The sequence below is a fragment of the Branchiostoma floridae genome, chromosome 2 (assembly GCF_000003815.2).
Source record: "Branchiostoma floridae strain S238N-H82 chromosome 2, Bfl_VNyyK, whole genome shotgun sequence".
In the NCBI taxonomy this organism is placed as follows: Eukaryota; Metazoa; Chordata; class Leptocardii; order Amphioxiformes; family Branchiostomatidae; genus Branchiostoma; species Branchiostoma floridae.
In genome coordinates, this window is record NC_049980.1 from 20811666 (window position 1) to 20836634 (window position 24969).

The 24969-nt window shown below is 45.6% G+C and overlaps 1 protein-coding gene across 6 annotated transcripts in view; it reads left to right on the forward strand.

Annotated features, from left to right (window-relative positions):
- The first annotated feature begins 329 nt into the window (after positions 1-329).
- The window catches only part of LOC118409664 (zinc finger protein 608-like), a 41267-nt gene continuing 16627 nt past the window's right edge, over positions 330-24969 (forward strand). For 3 of the 6 annotated variants that reach the window (XM_035810837.1, XM_035810842.1, XM_035810841.1), the window contains exons 1-2: positions 10081-11191; positions 21049-21319. In XM_035810837.1, the coding sequence (XP_035666730.1) occupies positions 10493-11191; positions 21049-21319 (970 nt within the window). In that variant the 5' untranslated portion in view covers positions 10081-10492. Of the gene's footprint in view, positions 706-9809; positions 10022-10080; positions 11192-21048; positions 21320-24969 lie in introns of those variants that run through there. The other 3 variants (XM_035810839.1, XM_035810840.1, XM_035810843.1) reach the window with 3 other exon arrangements.

Here is a 24969-nt window from a genome sequence, read left to right on the forward strand (position 1 = left end):
TGCACATACGCGGTGCTGTGCTTGAAATTCACATGACGTTAGCTAGCTAAATCTTTCTCCAAGGTGATATTGAAAACTCCTCCGGCAATTTCACCCCGGCTCTTTGATAGCACACACTCCTGCGTTCAAGCGGAAATGAATAATTGTCATTAAGTGGGTGGCATGCCGCAAGTATGCGCTGACCAATCGCGTGGGGAGATTGTCTGTTTCCGCCGTTCTCATTGGTCGGCTGTCTCCTGCAGGCTCTCACCCGAAGTCAACAACCCAAATGGGCTTTATTAACGATATAATTTATGTTGGCCTCTGGCGCTGAAAGGAAAAATAGGTAACAAAAGCTTGGCCGCTCAAGTATAGGCTGTTCGCGATTCTCTCCGTCAGTGATTTGTTAGCGTTTGTTTGGCGCAACCCGTAGGAGAGTGGACGTCGTGTAGTAGCGAGGTCTTGTGTATGTAGTAGTGCCCTCTCCGTACTCACGCAGCTCGGTGGTGTTAGGTATTCCGAACAGACTGATTGGCATTCCTAATCCTCAGGGCTAGAGTGATCACCTCGTGCTAAAATCCTGCCGTAACCTTGGTGCGCTCCAGGACTGACCCGGCACACCACCTCGCAGACGAGTGTCTTCACAAGTCGGCACGACTCGCAGGGCATTGCACCTGGCAACAGCTAGCTAGCTAACCCAACATTTCCCTCTGCACATACACACAGGTAAGCCCGTCACATTCGTGTTTCTCATAACATTTTAGGATTAATATTTGCCCTTTATGCTTTTTAGTAGCTGATAACGGAGCGATGGAAGAGAGCTCTCCCAGATGTTGCCCGGGGTTTAATTGCCCGTGTTGAGGCTGGGAGGAGAATTATCCAAGCGCACGTCCCAAAGACCGGCGCGAGCTCGTTCGTCAGTGATAAACTAAACAGCCCTGACACCACAGGGCGGCGGCCGCCGTGCTGATTGGCCGTTAGCCCGGCTGCTGTTTGGTGTGGGGATATCGCTAAAGCTTGTCAGGAGGGACGGTTCGTGTGATATCATGGAAGATGGGGACAGATGCCCAGTTTTTGCAACGTGATAGAGGAAACTTATTTCGTTTTATTATTGTTATGAACTACAATGCGGTGCTGTCCAAAAGTTGTTTACTTTCATATTCAAAATACGAATATAGACTATAGTCATGCAGCACATACAGGATCATACAAATGCTTGTACATTTATCATGTCTAACATATAGAACTGGGATGATGACAATGATATTTAATTTATAAACCAAAACACACTAATTGATAACAGGAACCATAACAATGGTCACAGCTGACATTGCCGAGTTACCCAAACTTGATTTACCCTCTTTGTAACCCGTTTCACTCGATGTATTATTCGACTAGCGCGTCCATTGTTGTCTAGGACTAGCACACCAATAATGTAACGACTAGCACACCCCGTGTTGTCGAGCGTGATGACTAGCACACCCAATGCTATAACGACTAGCACGCCCCGTGTTGTGGTATCCACTAGCACACACACCAAAGATTGTTAAAAGCAACTTCACCTAGCGCACTCACAGTTCTAACGGCTCCAAACGCCAAAAGGTTGGACAAACGCCCGGTAATCGAGGTTAGATAAACATTTAATCAGTTTCACAAATAGAGTAAATAATTCATGACATCCTTAAGGACTAATCCCTACCTATCAATTAACACAACCCTTTCTCTCCCGCCTGTCAATAAGTCCTATTGCCGGGCTGGCACAGAGCGAGGTCCTATCTACGCATACAAGCGTGATGGCCGGTAAGAAAAACCGTGAGCATTCCAAACGCAAATATATGCTTCCCGACCGATCGTTGACTTCTAGAGTTTTGTTTGTTGACCTTGTTGTGCTAGATAGTCCATTGGCAGCCTGTCAGGTCTTACTGATATTCTTACACAGTATTCACGCGAGATAAGCCGCATACGTTACATTCCCACTGTTTCCATCCGACACACCTGCAAAATAACTTCTGTGGTACTCCGTGACTCACTACTGTGTGGTATTTCCTCCGCCAATGCCAATGTCAAGTGGTAGAAGTTATTTGAATGTCTGACATAGCACTCCATCCCCTTTCCTCACCTAAAGCTTGCGGTTTTCCTTGCCGGTCGTTTTGGCCATGCTTCATTCCAAAGAATTCGAAGACGATATAATATTTCATGTGATAGCTTTAAAAAGTCGTATCCTTGCGTAAAATGTCTTCTATGAAAAATAAAAAGCAGTTTTGAATAGCCCAGGTTCCATAATGCTCCTGATATTTTCTCCCAGGCATTTTTCGATCGATGTGGGTTTATGGACGCAGTCGCCTTCTCGTCGATCTTGTAAAGGATATCAGATACAGCGAGGCCGCTGATAACGGATGTAATGTTTGCCGCGCTTGTTAGCCGTGGCCACAAGGACACAGACTTGAGGCGGCAGCTTTGGGCTGGGTGTCCGGCAGCTCTGTACCAGTCAGATAACACGGCCTGCCGGGTAATGAAATCACCTGTTGGTTTGTGGAGACGCAATATACATTTAACCTTTCCGTATTTACGACCTGTTGTAGGAGCACTGACATCTCTGCCAGTCCATTGGCTGAACACCAGAACTAGGAATTCGCCACGTCGACCGTTTCACTCGCCTGCTGATAGTCACTTTGTGTAGCCGTATGTATTTACGACGTGAATGTCTAGGAGCGCTCATTCATTGAAATTCGTATCATCGGCGTTAGCACGTTTACATATTTTTTTGTTACTAGTATTGTCATCAAATCATTACCCTTATATATACTTTATGTTGGTTCCTGAAGATATAATCTTTTTGGGCATAAACAGGCAATATCATTCATCTAACCATCATGTCACACCATGCATGGCCTGTGCTTTCCATTGTGGTCATATTTCTCCCCCTCTCTCTCCGGTAGCCCTCATATAAAACACAGGAAACATGACAGCCCAAGTGACAGTTTTCTTTATTCAATGAAAATGCACTGTTGAAATGTTCTGTATTTGTACCACAATGATCACAAGATTGACTCATACCGGAAGTTTGGTCCCCTGCCAAACTTTTCCGCGCAAATCGTCAATCTAAAATCAGCCAGCGACAACATTCCAGATTTCACCTCCAAGCTTCCGTTATCTGGTGAGGTGACAGGATAAGCTGATCAAAATTTTGGACACGACCACCCCACCCCCCATATCACCCCTGATATAATATTTTCAGCACTCAATGTTATTGATTTTTACTCACTTTGTTCATAAATCATGAGCGTCAATCTTTAACATTGATGTTTTTCTCCTCTACCACTGCACGGTTGATAACTGGTGGCAAGTCTTGCTTGATCCCCACACGTAAAGGTGTTCCAACGTCTGACATTCAGCCAAGACAGCAGAGGACGCGCAGACCTCCCTGGGGGCGTGTACAAAAGGGATGTAAAAGTCACTATTACTTCTCAAGTCACGAAGGGCTGTCACACATGAAGAGTGCCTGTGGAAGGGATTTATCAAACAGCGTTCACTTTACACAGAAAAGGCAACGAACTCAGCTGGGTGAAATACTAATACTTGGTGAAGTAAAGACGCCGACGTCAAGATGTTTCCTTATATGTGATTGCCATTGTTGCCGGTTACTCGCAAATGTCATTCTGTATAAGTAAAATGAATGAAATATAACTTTAAGTCAACCTCTGCTCTAGCACGAAAAGAATCCAATACTGGCAAACAAATCCATAGCTTCCATTCGTCAGCAAGTCGAGAAGAAACGCGAGCACCTGCAGCTGCAGGAAAAGTGGATAAACTCAGACAAATTATCTCCATCTCCTACTGTGTCTTATATTAATTAGATATCTAGTTTACAGACGGCATGTGAACTGCGACATTTTCCGTCTCTCGCTCTGTTGCTCCAGCCCGTTTTTCTGCAGACGACACTTTGGGTGACAGCCAGCCCTCTGACTGGTTAAGAGGAGGCCAGGCTCGTGATAACATGATGACCGCGAGAGCGTGTCTGTCGACACAAGGACAACGTTGCCAGAAAGTGACTACATTTTCTGGCTCTGATTGCCTGCACGGTTGGATGGTGTTGATGTCTCGCTTTCATGCCAAAACACGCCTGAAAGCGCGAGAGGCAAGAGCGACATCGCCCGCCATATTTCTTCTGCTATCGAGTTAAGACTGACGTGAGTGATCGTCTGCCCAAGGCAATAGGGTCAACCGAGAGGGGTGCGATCGATCTCATGACACCCAGGAGGGCTGTCCCATTATGAGGGGGAATAGATACAGTGAACGGTAGATGGCAGAGCTAAGTGTTCCAAGCAAAGTTGTCAGGTGGGATGGACTAAGAACGGGTGGGGGTGGGATGTCAGTGACATCAACGCAGGCCATTGCCGTCTAAGTTACTGTGAATCCAGTTGTCACCGCACCAGCGCGCCGTGTCATATACCCTAGAAAACGGCGGATATTCCTTTTTAAATGAGCTACACGAACATCCCCCGTCCATGAGCATTATTCTACAATCTAGACACTTTAGAATAATGCATACCTGTACGTATTCTTTGTCTTTAGTTCAATGGTAATACTGTTCTACATAAAAAGAAATTTATGATTTCGTCGTGTTCAGTGATAATCAGCGCGTTGTTAGATCACAAATGTTTTTTATTCAACATAGAATAAGACAAAGGCACAAAGTTACACTACACGTAAGTTATGGAACTTATTTTAACAGTGTCACTTATTCTAAATAACAAATACAATACAAATATAATGTCATCCAAATACAATGATTGAGCAAAGTTAACAACTAAGTCGTGTGCGCCAAACACCCCTTCCCACTCCAAGTACTGAGTAACCAAGTCATTAATATATGGAGTTAGTAACTTCTATATCTTTCTCCAATAGAGCTAGAAGCGCTGAGTGTCATGGATAAATGATTGCGTGAGTAACCTAATTTGGAGGTGGTCAGAAGGAATCTACCGGTTAGACCTTCTCGTCCCTGCCGACTGGTAAATACAAAGAGATTGTGGAAACGAGCCAAGCAGCGAAGACTTGGGTGTAGTCTTCTTATCATGCCCACTGTTTCTTCCCAATACGACCGGAAAAAATCATGTACGATTTTGTTTGACATACGGGAACCTCATTTGCATTATTAATGAGATGATTATCCATGATTCTTTGGTGGTAAGTTATGAGAATGTCATAATTGTTTCATATGGACGTAATGTTAAAGTAATCATCACGACATGAAGATCCAAATTAGGGCATATTTGAAAATAATAACATATCTGTTGGCAACGGTATCTGATCGTGGAACACTTAATTTACAATCATCAAATGTCCCACCTAAACATGTGAAAATGCTCAAGTTTACATTCAGAAAATTATTTGGAGATGTATTTGCATTTGAGTTCGCACATTCAGTGACGAACAGAACTGACATAGAGTGCTTCCATCATGAGGGGCAGTCGTCGTCTGATGGACACTCGAGAACTGTACGTGTTGTTTTGGGATCACTTTGCCTTATCCAACAGAAACCGGTCGGTTGTACTTGTCAGCAACTCAGCATAATATGATATATCTACATGTATTAACCATTTCAACCGTTTTGATTTAAAATGTAGTCACATCACACGTCACACATATAGAATAGAAACTTATTATTATTACCAATAACAGTGCTTACAAAGATATACAAATATTACACCTTAGTCAACTACATATCTTTTAATTTTGGCGACCATCAGCTCAGTTTTGATACCATATAAGATCATTTCAGTTAGATGCTGTTTTCCCCACAGCTCTTCGTGAGGAAATGCCGATTGAATCGACCAATGATTTGTCTGGTACCATGGAAACAGTTGATTCATTTCCGTGTGCAAAACAAAGAGTCTACTGCCAACACTTGTTTTTATGTGCATTTTGAATTGAAAGACGAGTGAGTTGAGAAAATTCAATCCACTTGTCGTTTATGGCTACAATTTAGGTTAATGTGATTCTTATAGTTTTATATAACCTCAAGTGAGCGTAAATTCGCTGTCCCTTCCTGCTATACAAAAGATGTTTTAAGGATTCTCAATTCTAAAAAAAAAATGTGATAATGGGGAGAAAAGATCCTGATGCCTTAGCTTAATCAGATTAGTCATGAATGAAATCGTGTTATAGAACAAAGTCTTCTGTGCCACCCACCTATATCATCTGCCATTGGAACGGCCCTTGCGTAGTCATTGGAGGAATGAAATTGTCTGAACTGCGGCCTGCCAGCCAGATGCGTGTGCAATTTTAGAGAAAATGATTGGATGAAATTGGCAGGTCCCTACGGCCAGAGTAGCCATTTTCACAGCAGGGTATCATAAGGTATATCTTCGCTGATCCCTTCGTCTGAACAATGTGTAATAAAAGTGTGCTCCCTGGCTATATACTGTCTCTGTGAGTAACACGCGTGCCAGAACGTCAATAAAGAATCAAATCCTACGCAGAAGAATACAGGTGAGTGGTAATACTTTCAGGCTGGCGTTTTTATCTATCTGAGGTAAGTCGTTACTTAATCACTCAAAGTTTACGAGCAATGTGTATTTTGTGACTTTCGAGACACTAGAAGCCCCAGCGGTGGGTATATATGGGCATATAAGGCTATATGATATAGATAACGTGCTGCCGCTCGTAACGCGTGTGTGAGAGTGTGCAGACCCGCTTGGAAGTGGCTGTTTAAGTCTAACCGGCTGGTTTGCACACATTATACCGCCGCGTGAACTGCCTGTGCCTTTCCTAGTGGCGGGAAAGATGAGGTCTTGTTGGCAGGTAATGGATGTTGACCCCGGCGTTACCAGGGGAGCGGGGACAGCGGAGATGGAGGTCGTCAGGCCGCAGGCTCATCCAATTTATGTGCGCTCTTACAGAATCCCCCTGATTTATTGCTCCATTACTTATGAATACATCCGAGATTGTGGGGCCGTACAAGCGAGATGCGGCCGCACGGCTGTACGGACCGGGCTAGAACAGCGCGCTGAGAAAGGTCTCTCTGAGTCTTGCCACAGTGTGATATACCGGGTGATACGATCTCTGCAGGTTTCGGAGCCTACTTTTGTGTTTGGTGATTCAAAAATATAATAAAAACTCAAGACCAGCTTAACGTTTTGAAAAATCCGCGCACAACGTAACCGTTGTCTAGTGCATGAAGATTGTCGTCAGTAGAACTGCAAAATTTACAAGTACAACTGAAGCGCTTCGCAATCTAGTTCCGGACTGCATTAACTCTGCTGAATAAAATTTCCTCTCCATACTTCATAACCTGTTTTTTAATCCGCCAGGGGAACCTCAGCGCACGTTATGGGAACATTTCATCTCAACCTCTCTACAGTTTTACAATACTCGTGTTGCCTAATTTGACGGGTCATCGCATTTCTGAGGCTGTTGAATAAGACCAGCCATCCATTTTAAACCACGCGTTTTAACGGTTCCCGCAGCCGTCCGTATCAACATGCAAACCCACATCACCTCCGCCGAGAAGACATATCGCTTTCAAATTTTCCCCAGCAGAAACCAGCATTTTATAGGAAATACTCGCGTGTGTTAATGGCAGGGATATGGGGATTGTTCTCGCTGATAAACGTTTATCTAGTTAATGGCGGTAATCCAGTAATATTAATCTCCCTTGTCGGAGTGATAGATCTGTTCCGGACGTTGTGCATAAGGCGGAACCAAAAAGCCAATATTTTCTCAGTGCCTACGCGGGGCGGATGGAGAGAGAAAGACTAACCGGGGCCGTTTGTAGGCGCGCATTCGGCTGTACTGGTAGAGAGCGACATGGATATTATCAGGGGGAACCCAGCATTGGTAGTTTTACCTCCGCCGGGGCGGTTTAGCCTTGTGTCCGTCCCTATTGTAGCTTTTGCTTGGGAGATCGGATAGGGGCAACAATCGGCCGGATACCTGGGTGTGGACGGTTATGTTTGTATCAGAATAACGTATGCTTGATGGGATGAGTTTGGCAGAGCTGACATCTCTTTATATAAAACCAACTACGGTTGGACCACCTGACCTTGAAAAGATAAGCTGATTCTGAGGGTATCTTTTATATAAATAACTTATACGTTGTTATGTAAGATCTGCTACTTTTGGAACCTGAGTTCAGGGAACGTACTCTTTGTAACAAATTTCGTTGACACCCAGGTCAATTAGAATTTTCGGAGGAGTTTTTTTAACAGTAAAGATAGAATGGAAGGAAGGCCTAGGTTGATAGATGTAGTTTTCTGGCGACGCGCTGTTTGAATGGTTGGAGACAGGAGTACACGCGACAACTGAGTTGCTGTTCTATAACAGGTAATAGGTACTGTACCTCTTCTGGCATCGAACAACTTGTGTAAAGAGGACCCCGCTGTATTAATATCCCTTACGCATTTTTAACTACTTGCTTGAAAAAATCAAGACATGGTGAGTTCCCTTGTCAAGATGTGCTTGTAGATGTTCAAGGCTAGTCAAGCGGAGCAACCAAAGTCCCCAGATGAGTTGACCTTGAGGTTAAAAGGTCTGACATTTAAGCGGTGTCAAGTCGTCTTCTTTGTCAACAAACATTCCTGGGCTCAATTCATGTTTTCCAGTACAACATGGGGCGATGATTGAAGTGTTTTAGTGTGGATGTTATCACAGGCACGTCACATCAAAACATTATATGTATGACTTTTTCTGGAAAAGCGTAATTAAAGCGTAATTATGGTCAAAGACAACCAGTCAATCAAGGAATCAATCAATTAATCGTTATCGCAGTTAACAACTTCACGGTGACGATTTTCTGTGCCAAGGGTGGAAATGAATACATATATCGATTGATTGATTGATTGATTGATTGATCATCAGCTCCTAACTCGCGGTGGACAACCAACCCCTGCCTGTAGATGAACGGTTGGTCCCTGACTCATGATGGCTTGGTACCAGCGGAGACAATCGGCAGCCCTTGTCAGCCTGCCACGCCGACATGCAGCACCCCTATCACTGGAGCGGAATGTATAAACATCGACTTTCTCTCCCGGGGTTGGTGTTGGGGAGGAATGCAGTTAGCCCTGCATTTGTGCGTGGTTCCCCCGGCCTGACACACACAGCTCTCCGTGCGAGCTCGGGAAGGTACGCACGGAATGTGCTGTATCCTTGCACTTGTCCTTGGTTGCGGTGTTACAGGCCAGGGCAAAAACCTCTTCTTTGTCAACTCCAGTTGGTCAAGGTTAATACCACAGCGCGCACTTCACGCGTGTGTACAGAAGATGAATAGATGACGTTATTGCTCTTGTCAGCTCGGATACAGTTTATATACGATGTGTCGAGCCGTGGAGTTGGGAAGAATGCATGTCTTGGCTAAACGCGTTTCACAGTGGCTGTTACTTTTGAGGCCCACTAAATGCTTACAAAAAGACATCTCTGTGGCAATAATCGAGACAATTTCCTTTTATTGTCGATTCAACTCATTTATACTGTAGATAAATTAGAAAAAAAATTGTGTATTAATCATTTAATGAGTGATGTTTTCTTGTTGTTGCAAAGCTGGCTACACCTATATTACCCTATATGTATTACCGACTCTTTGTGTCCGTTCGCCAACTAAATTTAGTACTACATTTGTATATGAAAAAAAGGTTTGATTCCTTTCAAATTGAAAAAGCCACATTTGTGACGATTAAGAAGCTTGTCAAGAATAGCAGTGGAGAACAACTCATAATCCGAAGAAGTTTCTCGCCTAGTTCATGTTATTTGTGTACACAAATGTAACACAAAATTCTTTCCACCAGGATTGATTTGTCTACTTGGTTGGGTGTGCTCGTGGTTTTTACTCTGGCTACATATCCTACAACAGCTGCTCCCGTTCGGCCCTACAGTCGTTACGACTGGACCGCCCCTTCCCCTCGATTAGAGAACATAATTGTCTATCCTACGCCTTCATCTTTGCGAGAGAAAAAAAAGATGTGTTTTATGTCGCGATGAGGCGTAGCTCATTCAATCACAGTCATCTGCACGTCGGGCCGGCGGGAGCACGGAGATCACACGTCTGGTGCGGGAGGGTTTATCACTTCAGAAGGGCTTTGAGTTTGTATCACATCTCGCAAAACGCGAGGTTACATGATATAATTGGCCATCACTTGCATCATATTATTCCTCAATCAGGTTCATTTGTAGTTCAGCTATCCTGATGCTGCCGATGAAACGGGGCACTGGGCGGCAGGCAAAGTGGTTGATTGATCGGACCTGTCGTTTGGCGTTTGACTAATCCCCGCCACATGCAAGCCCGGCAGCAGCCCTGCATTTATTATTGCCACACCAGCGCTAGCCCTCGCTCCCGGCGACTGACAGATAGAATCGCTGCTCATTTCATCTGTTTGCCAGCGATCGCGCAGAGCGCAGACTTGTAACCGGGTCCTAATGGCGCGCTTCTCTCTTGTACCCCGCAGGAAGCTTGCTGAGGGCCTGCCGAGGGAAACACAGCCAGGCCGTCATGACGCCGCGGATTTCCGTGTGAGGGAAGATGGCAGCAGTACTCGGGACCCAGGAACACGGCTTGTACGATAGCGGAGACGAGTGGGAAGTCGGGGTCGGCGACCTCATCATCGATTTGGACGCAGATTTAGAGAAGGACCGGCGTAGAGCAGAGGAAGAGAAAATTATGGTCGCTCCTTCACTGCAGAAGGAGTCAAAGACTGGAGCTGCCGGAAAGGACCTGAAAATGAAAGTCAAACGCAGCAAGGGGGTGAATGGAGCGAAGACTTCCTATAGTATTTCAGATCTGAACGTAGGGAAGAAAGATGGCGACTCTCAGTACGATTTTGACGGAGAGAGCAGCCCCGGTGTTGTACCTACGGCGGCGGGGAAGGCTGGCAAGGCCGCTTCTGGTCAGGACAAGCCAGGCAAGGCGCGGGGAGGCAGCGGTGGGAAGGGAGGACGGAATAACGAAAAAGCCAATAAAGATGGCGGGAATCCATCAAAAGAGGCTTTGAGCCAACATGACGAGTCGACTGGGACGAACATCAATAGTCAAAGTTCCCATGGTAACGAGGATGGACAAAAATGCACCAGTTCAGGCAAGAGCGCCAAACGAGAAGAGAAAGCAGCGACCAAAAGTAAAAGTTCCCCTAAAAAAGACAAGGACAAATCAAAGGACTCCAGCCACGGCGGAAAGGCTTCGAAAGGAAGCAAGAAAGCCAGCAAAGCAGAAAAGGCTGACAAGGTAACGTCTTCTACCTCTTAGACTTGCGCACGCTTTAGCGGCCGTAAATATGCCAGAATTAGGCTTGATGGGAGAGGGCTGTTCACTTGTAAGGAGAGGTTTTCCTAGGGGATGAGCCGTGTCAGCACCTAGTGCCAACGGTCTGCCCCGGCTAGCCCCGTGTCCCCGATTAGACTGATCACCACCTGAGCAATTAATGAGTATGCAATAAGGGACGGATCATGTTTAGTTTAGCGGGGGTCTATGCATGCTGAAGGCTACCTCGTAATCTTCGCTGAATGCCTTTTGTTCAAATGATGTTCATGTTCAGCTCTGATACTGTTCTGTAATTGTGTATTTCTCCGTGTGCCGTTTCTTCTATCCCAGCCCACGATGTTGTACTAGCTAGACGGAAATTTCGTGTTTGCCAGCTCACGAAAACGTTGCCCAGAGGACGGCCGCAAAGCTTCCTGCGAGGTCAGATAGTGTGACCCCGTTGACATACTTCCAAGATGTTCACCCATCCGGCGTGCCATAAAGCTCCCGCCGAACTCGCGCCGCGCCGAGACAATCCTTCCTTCTCATTTCCAAATCCTCGGTGATATGATAAATTTCTTATAAAACCAAAAAGCTGAGTTGAAAAGGATCTCTAGTGATTTGGAGTAGATTAGAGAAACAGTCGCTGGCCTTGAATCCCGGCACATGGGGATTTTAAATGTTTTACAATATTAACATAACTGTCGTGGGTTACACATGCGGGTCGCGTGTTTTACATCCACACTGCCGTGACCGTGGAAGGAATGGGTTTGGAGAGAACATCACCAGAGATTCGTTGCAAATGTCAGAGATGCTATGGCTGACTGGTAGCTTCTATTTACCGTTAGCATTCATCAAAACTGTATGAAGTCGGTACAACATCCCGCGGACACATCATTTTTACAGATCAGCTTCCTGGCTTAATTCTGCCGTGTACTGCCGCCAAAGATAAGAGATATCAGCGAGATACAGCAAGCTACTTGCGGAAGATGGCTATATGATGAATAAAACGTTGCTATTTCATAGGAAGGGCTCCTAATTAAGATTTGCTTTCGGCGTTGAAAAAAACGGTGGTTCTCATAAGTAAGCGCGTAAAGCCAGTGGGACAGGCTCAATTAGCAAGCGTGTTGTCTGCCGTGACGCCGGGTAATCTCCGGGGAGGGACAGCGCAGACCGCCGCGATGGCTGGAGTGAAGAGTCGGGTAATTGAGGGGGGGGGGGGGGTAGTAGCTGTCAGAGAGGCCCGGTCAGTCATAATACTCAGAACATATCATCTTAACGGTTTTATACCCCAGCATCTGCTTGCAGGTGGAAGCTCAGACGACAGACGGTATTTAGCAATCCTCCCGTGTCACCTTCCACACCAGCTTGTTAGACAACATCATGGCAGCGCCGTCCATTTCTCATCCAGCTGCAGCGGGGTCATAGTTACAGGCCTTGAACAGAACCGCACAGTTCTGCCAGTCATTGGTCGCTTTCCCAATACTGACACCGCTGTCTAACGGCTACAAATCCACCAACAAGTTCTTACTAAAGCGAATTAATTATGAGCAAAAGCGTCTTAGACTGATAAGGACAGAGACCCGTCACCTCATCTTCCCCACTCATCACGAGTTTTTAGTCTATCTCTAACACTGTTGATCCTGATGAGATCGGTGCATTCAATCGCTTGTCTTAATGATTCGCTGTGCTTTTAAAGTTCTGTCTCCTCAGCCATACTCCTTTTTTTATCCAATTCAACTCAAGCTTCATGCTGTTAATCGTTGGTAATCACTACTCGGTTCCACTAGATACTAGAAATGATCAAATCGCCATCATCATCATCATTTACAGCCGAAAAAACGTTCAGCGGTTGAGGCTGTCTTGTCTATGCCCGGCTAACTCCTCTGGCAAAATACATACCGATTTTGAGAACTTTTCTGGCAAACCAGGAGTCTAGCATAGACGAGGAAGGAGCCTGGTACGTCACCATGGTTCCTCAAACCGACATGTGACGGAAAACGGAGCTGTGTGCCAAGGCCGTCCCGTATAACTCACCATTACTGTCAACATGGGGAAGAATGGAAATTCAATTTTCTCAACAAACACGAGGGTGTAGATAGAAGGGCTACGGGAAAAAACGTGATGATCAGCGGGAGCACACAAGAAAGATTATAGGTACAAATACAGGCATTTTGTCCTTAACTTTGTTCTTGCTGATAAGCTTGCACACTTGTATCTGTTCATGGACTAGTAGTCGAAAACATAGTCCCTCTTGTTTGTTACCTTGTAGAGAGGAAAGACATTCTTCAAACCTTACACCACTTCCCCATAGTCATGACCTTGAGGTTAGGAGATTCCAACAGTCCAAGAAAAACAGAACAGACACAGACGTGAGAACAACATCGGGTGTAGTGTAGCGCTTGGCACGGAGACCTTCAGTGGGCGGCGGGTGGCCAGCGTGGATGCGTCCTGTCACGACTCTCCGTAGGCATTTTTCCACACACCACACTCAGTGATGAAAGAAGATGAAGCAGACGGTTGTTTTAAAGACCTTCTTTGATAGGAGATATACCGATGTATAATCTCCAAGCTGCAGCAGATGCCGGAAGGAATGGTACCAACATGCTCTTAATTGTCGTGATTTTATACCAGATCTCTCAACATCGTCTTGAAATCCCGCCTAGGACCAGAGACTGTCGAGTGAGTGATGACGTGTCTGCATCACTGCATCACTGTCGTAGGTCTTAGAATCTTAGAAACAGTCGCTGTATTGTAGTAACTGAACGTTTTACTTTGTGTACTTGGTGCGGATCTGGAGAAGTCTTCAGCAGTTTTATCCCTCACCTCCTCTCAACAACAGTTTGTATAATCTTCAATCATTGGTTTATATCATATCAAACCTCCGTGATACTAGTCTGTGTAACACAAACTCCGCTGTCCAGGGCTCTAACTGGCCCCTCCCCGCGGATAGTGGGCCGGCGGATGTTTGGCGGGCTGCTATAAGCGAGATTTAATCAGGCTACCGTGATACCAGCTACTCTCGGATACCTAAGATATCAGTGGTATCAAAATGCGCGAACAGGACCTGGATATCTTAATCCTAGTATCTTTCCATGAAGGGCGATGGAAGTCGGAAGGCTAGGAATGCGATGGCATCTATCGTGTTTCCGTTTGATTATAACTGACACGTAGCGTTATTCTCCTCCGCTTTCCCATTCCTGGGGGCTGAGGAAGTTCACATTTTCCCGAGGCAAGAGGTAACTGAGTAGCCGGATTTGTTTCAGAGCACCTGGGTATCCAGATAAACAGCCGTGCGGCTTCCTCTCGTCCGGAGCAGCCGTCAATCATCGGGTCAGATACTAACATTTGGTGTCGTCCTTCGGCGGCTGAAACGGGGTGCCAAACAAGTCAAGGAAGAAGGGATCCAGTCTGGTTCAAATCGATAGTAAGCTCGACTGAGTGCAGAGGTTAGGAAGTGGTTTGACGGATTGAGCACTGAGCGGCAGGCTGTTAGAAACCTGGTTGTGGGAAGAACTTTCTTTAAGTTCCGTTTGGATACTACCGTCTAATATGCCCCCCCCCCCCCCACCCACACACACACACACACACAAACAACTGCACAAGTTGTGGCAGGTGTAAATTGAAGCCCTCCCCTCCCTGCCATCGAAATGGCTAATGTATTGCCCCTTGCGTGCACCACACCGCAGGAAGAGTAGCAGTTGTTGAGTGGGAGCCAGATAGGGGTGAGGGGAAACCGGGTCAAGGTGGGGGCGTCGCAGTGATTGGATAATTTGCAACTGACAGGCAGGGGGCAAGCTCCAAGTCACTCAAAGTATTGGGGGGGGGGGGGGGCACTGCCAGTATTCTTGATGATCACAAATCACATCAGGTACGACACACGAAGGTTGCGGTTTGCGTTCTACTCGTCGGTAAAGTCCTCTGTCAGCAGCCTTGGTTCATATGCATATTTCTTTCTCTCTCTCCACACACACACACATCGGTATGGACGTAATAGGGTGAGCTGAAAGCATCGATGATTTATAGGGTACTAAAGTGTACTCATTTGGCGGAGACGTTCTTGTAAATCGATATCGATTAGAATAATTCACAGGTTCCCGCGGTGTCTGTGAGGGAGGAAGAGAAATATGACAGTAGGCGGGTGGAACGGATCCATGTTGTGACGATTAAGAATGTGATAAGAACAGCTCATATTTCAACCTGCTAGGGCACTAGCGCGATAGCCTGCGCGCCATCCTTTACCGGTATATCGGGGCTCCCATACTCGCTTGTAAGACAGTATATAGAAGAACTTTATTGCACGACATTTGTACATGGTACAATGTATATATAGGATCCAGGTAAACTAATTAGAAAGGTACCCAGGCTGGTAGCTTGTGACTGGAAATAAAGAACAGAACATCGGGAATCACTGCGGGTGGTTGGAACTGGTCCTCTTCAGGCACCGTTACGATAAAGTTCACACTGCATCAGGGCGGGGGAAAACTCACCTTTCTTTGGAAAACTTGCTGAATTTGATTTGGTCAAGGGTGTCATTGGCGAGAGTAACCAGTCTTGATGCAAATAGCTACACTTCAGTTGAGTTATAGTTCATGTACTCTTTTTGTGTCGCAACCCGACAGCTTACTTCCATTACGAGAAGCATTGTTGTTTTTTGCCAAAAAGTGCCAATATTGAATGGTAACACTCGTTTAATCTAATCAAAAGCTGCGAGTACATTGGCGATGTGTGATTGATTCGATTTTCCTGTTGAACGATTTCGTCCTTGCGCACATGTAAGACATGCATGATATCTGTGGCATTTCGCGTTCGGTTGGTTTTTACTTCCATTTATTTTTGTAGGTTAAATGTTCTGTTTAAAACAACAACAGTGTGGTTCGGTGAATGTAGTGTACTTGATAACAACCTTGAAGGAAGCGGCAGTGCCCCACATGAGACCAGTGGTTTCCCTGTTCCCGGTGAGACACACGACACGTCTGTCCCGCCTGTCACGCCCTACTTACCCCCGGCACGGCTGAAGCAGTAATTAGGCTCGACCTCGGCGATTGGACAAGCCGTGAACTGATGTGACCGCACTTCGGTGTAATCAGACCCAGGAAGCTCAGGATGTTAAGTAGGATGTCACAAATACAGTCATCCTGGGTTTATCTGTCATTCCTGTAGGTGTAAGTGCACCGGTAAATCTGGGATCTCTCATTATGATTTGACTGGTTTCATCAGAACAAATGAGTTGGTGACGGTAAATTTGGTCTTTAGTTATGGTTGATGATATTTCTTCCCGACAGGCTGACATTACCCAGGCACTATGTAATATTTCTCGGTGTGGTGTGATGTGTGGGGGTATATATATAGTAGACAGTGTTACTGTCATGTTACATCTGCTGTTATGTGACAGTTGGTATATTTTTGTCCTGTCCAGTCCATCTAGTGCTAGTGGCACTAGTGGATGTTGTTTGCTGATGTCTTGTGACCTGTGGTCGGCCAACATGCAAGTTTACGTATGTCTAAACAAAACTGACGACATCCAAAGTTATGAATATGTTCCGATCGAAATGGCTATAAAAACATATTCGGAGCTAAGGCTTAGTAACTTAGTTAACCCTATGTTATTGATTATAACACAGAAAAATTTACCAATGAAGATTGGCAGAAGGTCTTTTCAAAAATAAGACCACCATCCACATTACATGATGACCCGTAATTCGACTTGTCCAGTTGTTACAATATACACTTGTACTCTGCTAAATGGTGATATCAGGAGGACGTTAATTCTGTCTATTGTAGATTTTCCTGAGAAACCTCGCTGCTGAGACCTGTCCTAGCAAAGAGGGTTGCCGAGGAGGTTATGTTCTTGCCAGCCAGTTGTGTCTACAATTTAGATGTCTGTAACCAGGGTTTGGCACAAGATTATTGCATTGAGAGTTACCGGTGTCATAGGTGACAACAGTTCTGGGTACCGTTCCGAAAAGTTGCCAAGAAGCAGGTCCTTAATCACAAAGGTCCTTAACAGTAGTGCTCATGTAAGAGTGGTTGGGACAGCGGGGCCCTGGCTTGTTTCCTGGAGAAGAAAACCTTTTACCCGGAGCTTCATCCGTGACAAACATTCCAAGAATGATTAAGATGTGGAAGGCCGAAGGGCCAATCGCCTTGACCTTTGAAGGTGATGTTTAAAGAGTTGTGTCAGCTCTCGGTTCCACAGCCGAGCCCTGAGACACTTCGGGTTTAGAAAAAAAAACAGCTTTTTATTGCTATGTCGTAAATTCTAGTACGGATATGCGTGGGGGAATCTAAGGACCAGAATTGGCGGCTGTTGAAAGACTTGAAAGAGCATGGCTACAACTGCTTCACAGACGTCAACAGCGTTGAGCCCTGTGGAAGGTTCGCTGGGTTAGTTTGTTGACTTTTGTGTTCAACTTCCTCCGCTGTTTCTCTTCAGGGTGACCGCCATAGCCTGCTGACCGGCTGTCTCTCTACTGCCGACGGGGCGGCATCAACACTCGTTATCAGTGGCAACTAAACGTTAGCACGATTTTATACCTGGTGTTTCACCAAACTAACGATCGCTTTGAGGGTTTTCGTACGGATTCTACCTCTTCCTTTCTCCGACCAAGTAGTGAAGAAAGCATCGCGATAGTTCTCCCAGCTGCCAGTCTGAATCTGTGGCTGGCTGCCGTTATCAATTTACTACAGAGATCGCACTGGAGGATAACCTGCGGGTGAAGCTGCTGGAATGACGGGTATGTCCCAAGCGATGGGCCTACTCTCACACTCAGCCTCCACCTGCACCCGAGCTGAGGGGCCATGTGAGGAGACTTGAAGTGCACGCTTAGCGGTACAGAGGCGTGCCAGTGTTTGTCAGCTTCGTGTGGACAGTGTAAACATTACAGGTCACTGGTAGATTCTGATGGCAGGCATGACTGCATCAGAGCAGGACTGGTCCAAAACGCTGCACACCGGAAATGTGCTACTTGAATGATGCAATGTGATGGTACATTATATGACTCGCATCGTGCTTAAGAAATTGACACACTTTCTTTGTATACATCTATTTATTTCCGGCAACATGTATAGCTAAGACCTAAGTGGAAGATGTTGTACGTAGCTAAAAACCGTTCTCAGGTCGGCTTCATGCCAAGGACATTAATGGATTTTGTTATAGAATATGGCCTATATGTTTATTCATATTACTCTCGTTTTCAAAACGCGTCACTGCTCTGATGGGAAGAGGTCTCTTGAAGTAGGGCGATGATGACGTCATTGGTTCCTTGGGTGAGATCGCAGCCCGATAGATGACATCGCACTATCAGTATCAGGACCTATCAGATGTGAAGTGATGGTAATAATCTACCTTATCAACATAACGTGGAATGGTTGTTTTGTTGATTGTACTTTTGTCAGTGAGAACAATATGTTTTCCAACGTCGAAGTGTGATCGTTTACCTAAGTCAGGGATGAAAAAGGAAGGACTATTCCTTGCAGCCCTCATTGAAGACCTTAGCTGATTCAGCCAGGCTGTCCTTACACACTCTACACTTCTTTAAGTCGCGTGTAATGTACTGGTGTCCAATCTCCCCTCTGAATCAAATCCATTTTTGGATCAAGCCCAAGCCGTTAAAGATTTAAATTGCAAAACGCACGCATTGGTGCTGACAGGCATGCTGTCATTTGGGGGAAACTTTGAAGCAATCCACAGGCTGGAGATCCCGCCGCACTTCTCATAAAAGGCGGCATAACAGACTACTAAGCTTTAATACATCTGCCACCCAGTCGCCTCTCCTGCGCTGACCATCGTAATACTCCACTACTCTAGCCGCCGTTCTAAACTGTAAGTCCTCGAGGCTCCTTCGCACACGGTCATCAGGAAAAGCCACTCCCGCTAGCCTACCTTCACAGGAGGAATAACAAACGGCTGTGCAAATGTCTACAGAACGCACAGTTCTTCATGCTCTTATCTCCGTGCCAGTCGGCTCAACAGACGATTTCAGTTGGCATCAGCCAGTCCCGGTTGCGCGGCACCAGACTGCGAAAATCGAACCCTACCCGGCTAATAAAGCCTACCTGCACGCCATCGGTAAACCAAGAATAAAGATTTCCTTAATCATTTTGACACAGTAGGTCACCCCGGCACTGCGTGATGTATGAAGGTTCTGATAAGGCTTTGATAATGATCAGCCTTCGGAGATGATTTGCTTCCCGTTCTTTTTCCCTACGGTCATTGCTATTCTGCACATGTTACGACCTATCCAATAACTCCACTAGCTCCCGTCTTGCTGTCTCTCTTCAACGAGCTCCAGTGAGGAGGGACGGTCTCTAGTGACACTAGAGGCTGGGGCAAGTGCACTTAACGATTTCAAAAGGGTTGCCGTAATAGCCTTGTCTTATTACTTCTGCTATCTGGACAGCTAGATTGGTATAAATGGATTATACAGCGGCTCACGAGAAGTTATCATTCAGGGTGGTGACAAACAAAGAAAAACGATACGCTCAGTTTCAGTCATCGCACCAGCTCATTTCATCCTTTAATTGTAGAAATGATATAAACTTGTAAAGAACATTCTTCAGCTTCCCTTGCCACAAGGTTCGTGCCAACCGGCAACAGAGTTGTCCACATGGCATATTGTTGTACGATACAAGGTGTCTGTTGTGTAAATCCCGCATTTGGAATCACAGGGTGGTATTCTGTAGGAGTTATCCTAACGTTATTTCTCGCTCCATTTGACGCTGGGTAATATCTATACATACTGACGATAGGATAGGAAAACAATACAATGACGTATTGGAGCTGTTTCAGAGCCTATCCCATACCGTAAGTCATCAACATTCAGCTGGTGTTGACCTAGATGCACTCCTAAACTGTACAGCGCCATAAAAAAACAGACAAATGGATACATCTGACAACTACTAACGACTCCGATAGGGTGGCTGGGAATTTTCTCCCTACTGTCACGCAGGAGTTTTCAACTCTGCGTTAAATGTTTATCAAACCACGGAGACAAAACTTAACGGGCAGGCGCTGCGTGGGATCGTGCGGACAGTCCGACTTCGCCCACATGTATTTTGGTCGTTTTATCGGCGCTGTAAATGGTGGACTGATCGGCAACTGTGCGAGAATTAACTTTTCGTCCCTTCTTACACCCTTTCTTCCCGATGTCCTTTTAACGGTTAAGCCATCTTAGATTATTAAAGTTTGTATTAAATTTGATCTTCGGTTTTGGGTTTTTGACCAGAATGTTGCCGCCATAACGGATTGTCAAGTTATAGACCAATAGGAATTGCCAGGCCCTGGTGAGAGAGGATATGTCTCGTCTGCCCGAAATTTCCCGCCACATTAATCTCTCTGTCGGCGGCGAAAATCTAATTTGGACATGCAGGCAACGCGCGACGACTGCCAAGGAGGCATCGCTCGTTTGTCGTCTGTTTGTCATGCGTCATGTCCCACCTACACCCGCACATCTTAGCTCCATTTCCATGCAGAAAATGATCGCTGCTCCCTCGACCCTCACTAGTCATGAAGCATTCGTCGATCACAAGAAACTAGGCCACCTGTTTCGATTTTCCCGAAAGTGACGTACGTGGCAGAAGACAAATGGACGTAGTACGTCGCCCTTATGCTCAAGCGTTCTGCTATTGCGTCTGTCCTTTTACAAGTTTTTGGTTGTTGACTATCTAATACCAGTATTAAATTTGGAGCGCGACGAAAAAAACCTACGTCCGCTCCTGAAGTACATTCAACTTTTATATGAAAATGAACTTGCATTAGACAGAGATTTGACACAGTTAACGATTGTATGAATATGTTTTGATTCAGATTAAGTGAGTTGCTTGTCCTTGTTTCTCAATAGGGCCAGTCTGGCGCAGAGAAGACAAAGCAGGCCAATACGCCACTGATGCCCCCACCACCTCCGCCGCCTCCCCCGACCCCCTCTCCCATCTCCGCTCAGTCCTCCGCCTTCATCCCCTCCGTGGTGCCCCCGGCCACGCCGCCGTCCGTGCGCCATGTCGGCACCAACACCACAGAGATCGGGGTGGTTACGGAACCTGAGTGTCTGGGTCCATGTGAGCCGGGAACCAGCGTGAACCTGGAGGGCATCGTGTGGCATGAGACCGACGGAGGTACGTGAATATGTCCGTAATTATTTTCTCCTTGTTTGGCCAACAGTCTCTTTCAATGCCATTTCCATAGACTGGAGCCTATTTTAAAAGTTTCATTGATGCAGCAACATAAAGCGGACATTTGAACGATCTCCAATTGAAAGTCCTGTAAGATTTTGAGGCTAAGTAGCCTGCCATGAAAGTCGTGAAAATTTAAATTTATGGTGTCCTCTGTCACAAATCAGACGGTGCAAAGCAAGAACTCCTGGAGTCGCACCGTTTCGTCCGAGTTACAGTCATTTCATTTTACCCAGCTATACATATATATGAGCATCGCGTAGACGTTTCAGTAATATCACGACATACGTGTAGATAGACCCAAAATGACCTCTGTTTTATAAAACAATTCCTGTAACCACTCCCACCGCCATGTGATAATATTTATTTCATTCCTGATCGGCTAGAAAACAGCACTAGCCGCCCCCCCCCCCCCCCCCCTTGATTGAAATGATAGTTGTCTGTCTTGAGAGCCGCTGGTCGTTAGGTTGTGCTCTGTGTGCTCTTTGTGCGCTACTCTACCCCCGCACGTTCACACTCTGCTCGATCTGCAGGCACGGAGCCCCGGAATCAAATTAATCCCCCATCACCCGACTGCACCATCGATCTCTCTCAGTCCTCCTTCCTCGGTAATCTGCCCGGGTTGTTCGGCAGCAGCCATGCATTATTTACTAAGCTATCTGGGCTGGAACGATAGTTACAGCACCGCGCTATTGGGACCAGGATCATGTGAAGTGTATTACGGGCCCGCGATCAGAATGCCCCCAACATTTTTTGTTCCCTTTAATTCCAGATCCGTCGTCCCATCATCATAAAAGCTTCTGTGCAGGCATTTTTAAGGGGGATCGAAAGACCGATAAACCTACCATGGAAGCATTCCCAGAGTGTTAACAATCAATCCATTTTGCTCTCGACCGTTAATACACTCTGCTAGGCAACAGGGTAACCAGGACTAACATAAAAAGGTACACGCACCCAAAATGCGGTTATACGTCCCAAGCCCACCTCCAACGCACAATGTACACTGCAGACTCCATAACACACCGTGCTGTTACAGTTTTTCATCAATATATCTATATCTGTCTGAGGCGAAAATGTATAGTCTGCCTAAAATGTAGTCTCGTCTTTAATCGTTTAGCTAGCATGTAGCCTCTATCAGGCTCCGCGGCTCGGTGGTCTAATTGAAGAAATTGGATAAATAAAGTCTATAGTACTCTAGTAGAGTTAGCTGCCAGGTGAATACGTTTCCTCGAGGCTAGCTAGCATGTACCCTACTGTGCAGTTGTCCCTGTGATTGTTGTAAGGCTTTACTTCAGCGCGGTAAGAGTTTTCCCTCTCTTCCGAGTCGCTGTCCGCGTAGTCGCCTCGGGCGCAGATCACAGATTTGGGTGAAATATCAGCCGTCACGAGCCGGTACACGCTACCAATAACTCACGCGCACATCCGCGTATCCTATCATCCGGCTTACCCCATCGACGACCGTTCAAAGCGTTTGAAGACCACTATCATGTCCACTTGGACAGGGACATGCGGCATATGATCATCCAGTGTGGTCTACACAACGCATGATGTTGGAGTAGTTGAAGTAGTTTATTGGATATCTTTAATGTGAGTTCTGTTTCGTCTCAGACTTACTGACGCGTGTGCTTGTGATGTTGTTTGTTTCAAGTCGTTACGACTTACTGATACAGCCCAAGGGATGAAATGTTCAACCCTAGCAAGAGAACGCTGAAGTGGTGACATTTGCTGTGCATTACAATGTCATATCTTCCAATGAGCAGAGCCTTGTTTACTATTGTTAAATCGCTTCCTCTGAAGCAATACGCAGGTGACAGAAAAAAGTGGAGGCGTCGTCACTAATCAGATTAAACGACGCTAACTATGTTGTATCTACATCAGTGTTATAGGGCCAATCTTTCATTTGAAGGCTGGATCTCTCATCTGATTTGCCGGTCCATCGGCCACCTGAACCCGGCACGTTTGTGTGTCCGTGCCGCTCCTCTGAAAGCCCGATCAGGCGTCTGTGTACTGCACCATACCATCTCCTTTCTCCTCCAATCAACTCGACTGCCATTCCTCAGGGTCCTGTCAGCGCCAAATTGAAAGCGCCGGCGAAACGATTCTCTCGCCTCCATCGATTCCGGCTAATTGCCCCGCGAGGCCCTGGTTGCCGCAGCACATATTGAAGTGTGAAATCATAGCCGAAGTCAGCCTTCGCTCTGGCTTACGACCGACAGAATAAACTCTCTCCTTCGATCCCATCAACTCCACGGTACAGAGACTGTTTCAGTTGTTTTATGGAAGCCACTTGTCGGTACCATAACTCCAGCAGTGGTTTCTTTGTTACAAGAGATTTCTCGGTCGGTCATTAAATAGCAGAGAGTGGTTGTTAAAATTCCGAATACTTATTTACCTGAGTTGTCATTAGAAAACACAGTACTTGCATCTATCTGTAATGTCTTTAGACAGGGGCCGGTTTGCTTATTGATCTATTCAAATTTCACCTTTGTCATATCTTTTTGTTAATATTGATGATAATGATAATGATTATTTTCATTTGGAAAGTTATGCCCGAAGGCTGGGACCGCGCGGCGCAATCGGCAGCACGTTTGACTCAAGTCCAGAAGGTCCTGAGTTCAAACCCCGCCGTGTCACCGATCTTGTGCCCTTGGGAAAGGCACTTTACACGACTTTCCTATATAGGCTACAAAAGTCTTCAGCAAATTGAAGTTGGTAGCCTCAAAAACGAAAGAAAAGAAGGCTAAATGCAAAGGGACACAAAATACGATAACACTAAAGACACTTAATGTTTGTTTCATTCATTCAGTATCCGGATAATGAAATATGATGTAAAGCAGGATTTGACAAATTGGTCACAGTAGTTGCCATTGTTATATCCCAAGGCTGTACGATTGAAAGTTCATGTTGATGGTATACGTGTATTCAGGAATAAACACAAATGCATGGCAACCGGTGCGTATTTGTAAGGGCGTACATTTAAATGGGCTGATTACAGAATGAATATGAATTTTTGAAATGTAAAGAAAAATGATGTAAATGGAGAGATAAATTTTTCTCGGGCTATCTTCCGTACATCAAAGAATCAAATTTTCAGGTAATGGTCACTAAACATTGCAGGAAATAACTGATACATATGTGTAAAAAAACTCTTGTCTTCTTGAGTGAGACCAAGGAGTTTGTCCCTATTTTCAACCTCCTTGGTGAGACCAATAATCAAGTAGTGCCAGGCACTTCTAGTATATAGGAAAGTTTCCTGTCATCTTACTGTTTTCATTATTATTATTGCAGCGACATTCAGAGGATATCTTGTAATGTATTCCGCACTTTTGTTCAGAAATCGGCCAGTCAGTGCGTCGATGACGTCACAAAGGTGTTCGACAGCGGAAAAATGGTAAATAGGCCGGATGGATTATGCCTTTCTTAAGGGAGTGTGTGAAAAGAGAAAGACTATTGGAGGCTAATGATTCTTCTCAATGTTTCCTGAGAAAATGCCATTTTGTTTTAGTCTTTATGTTGGAACAAGCGTATCATCTCTCTTCAATAGATTTTCGTGTGTTATCATTTTACACCCGTGAAAATATTTTGGAAAACAC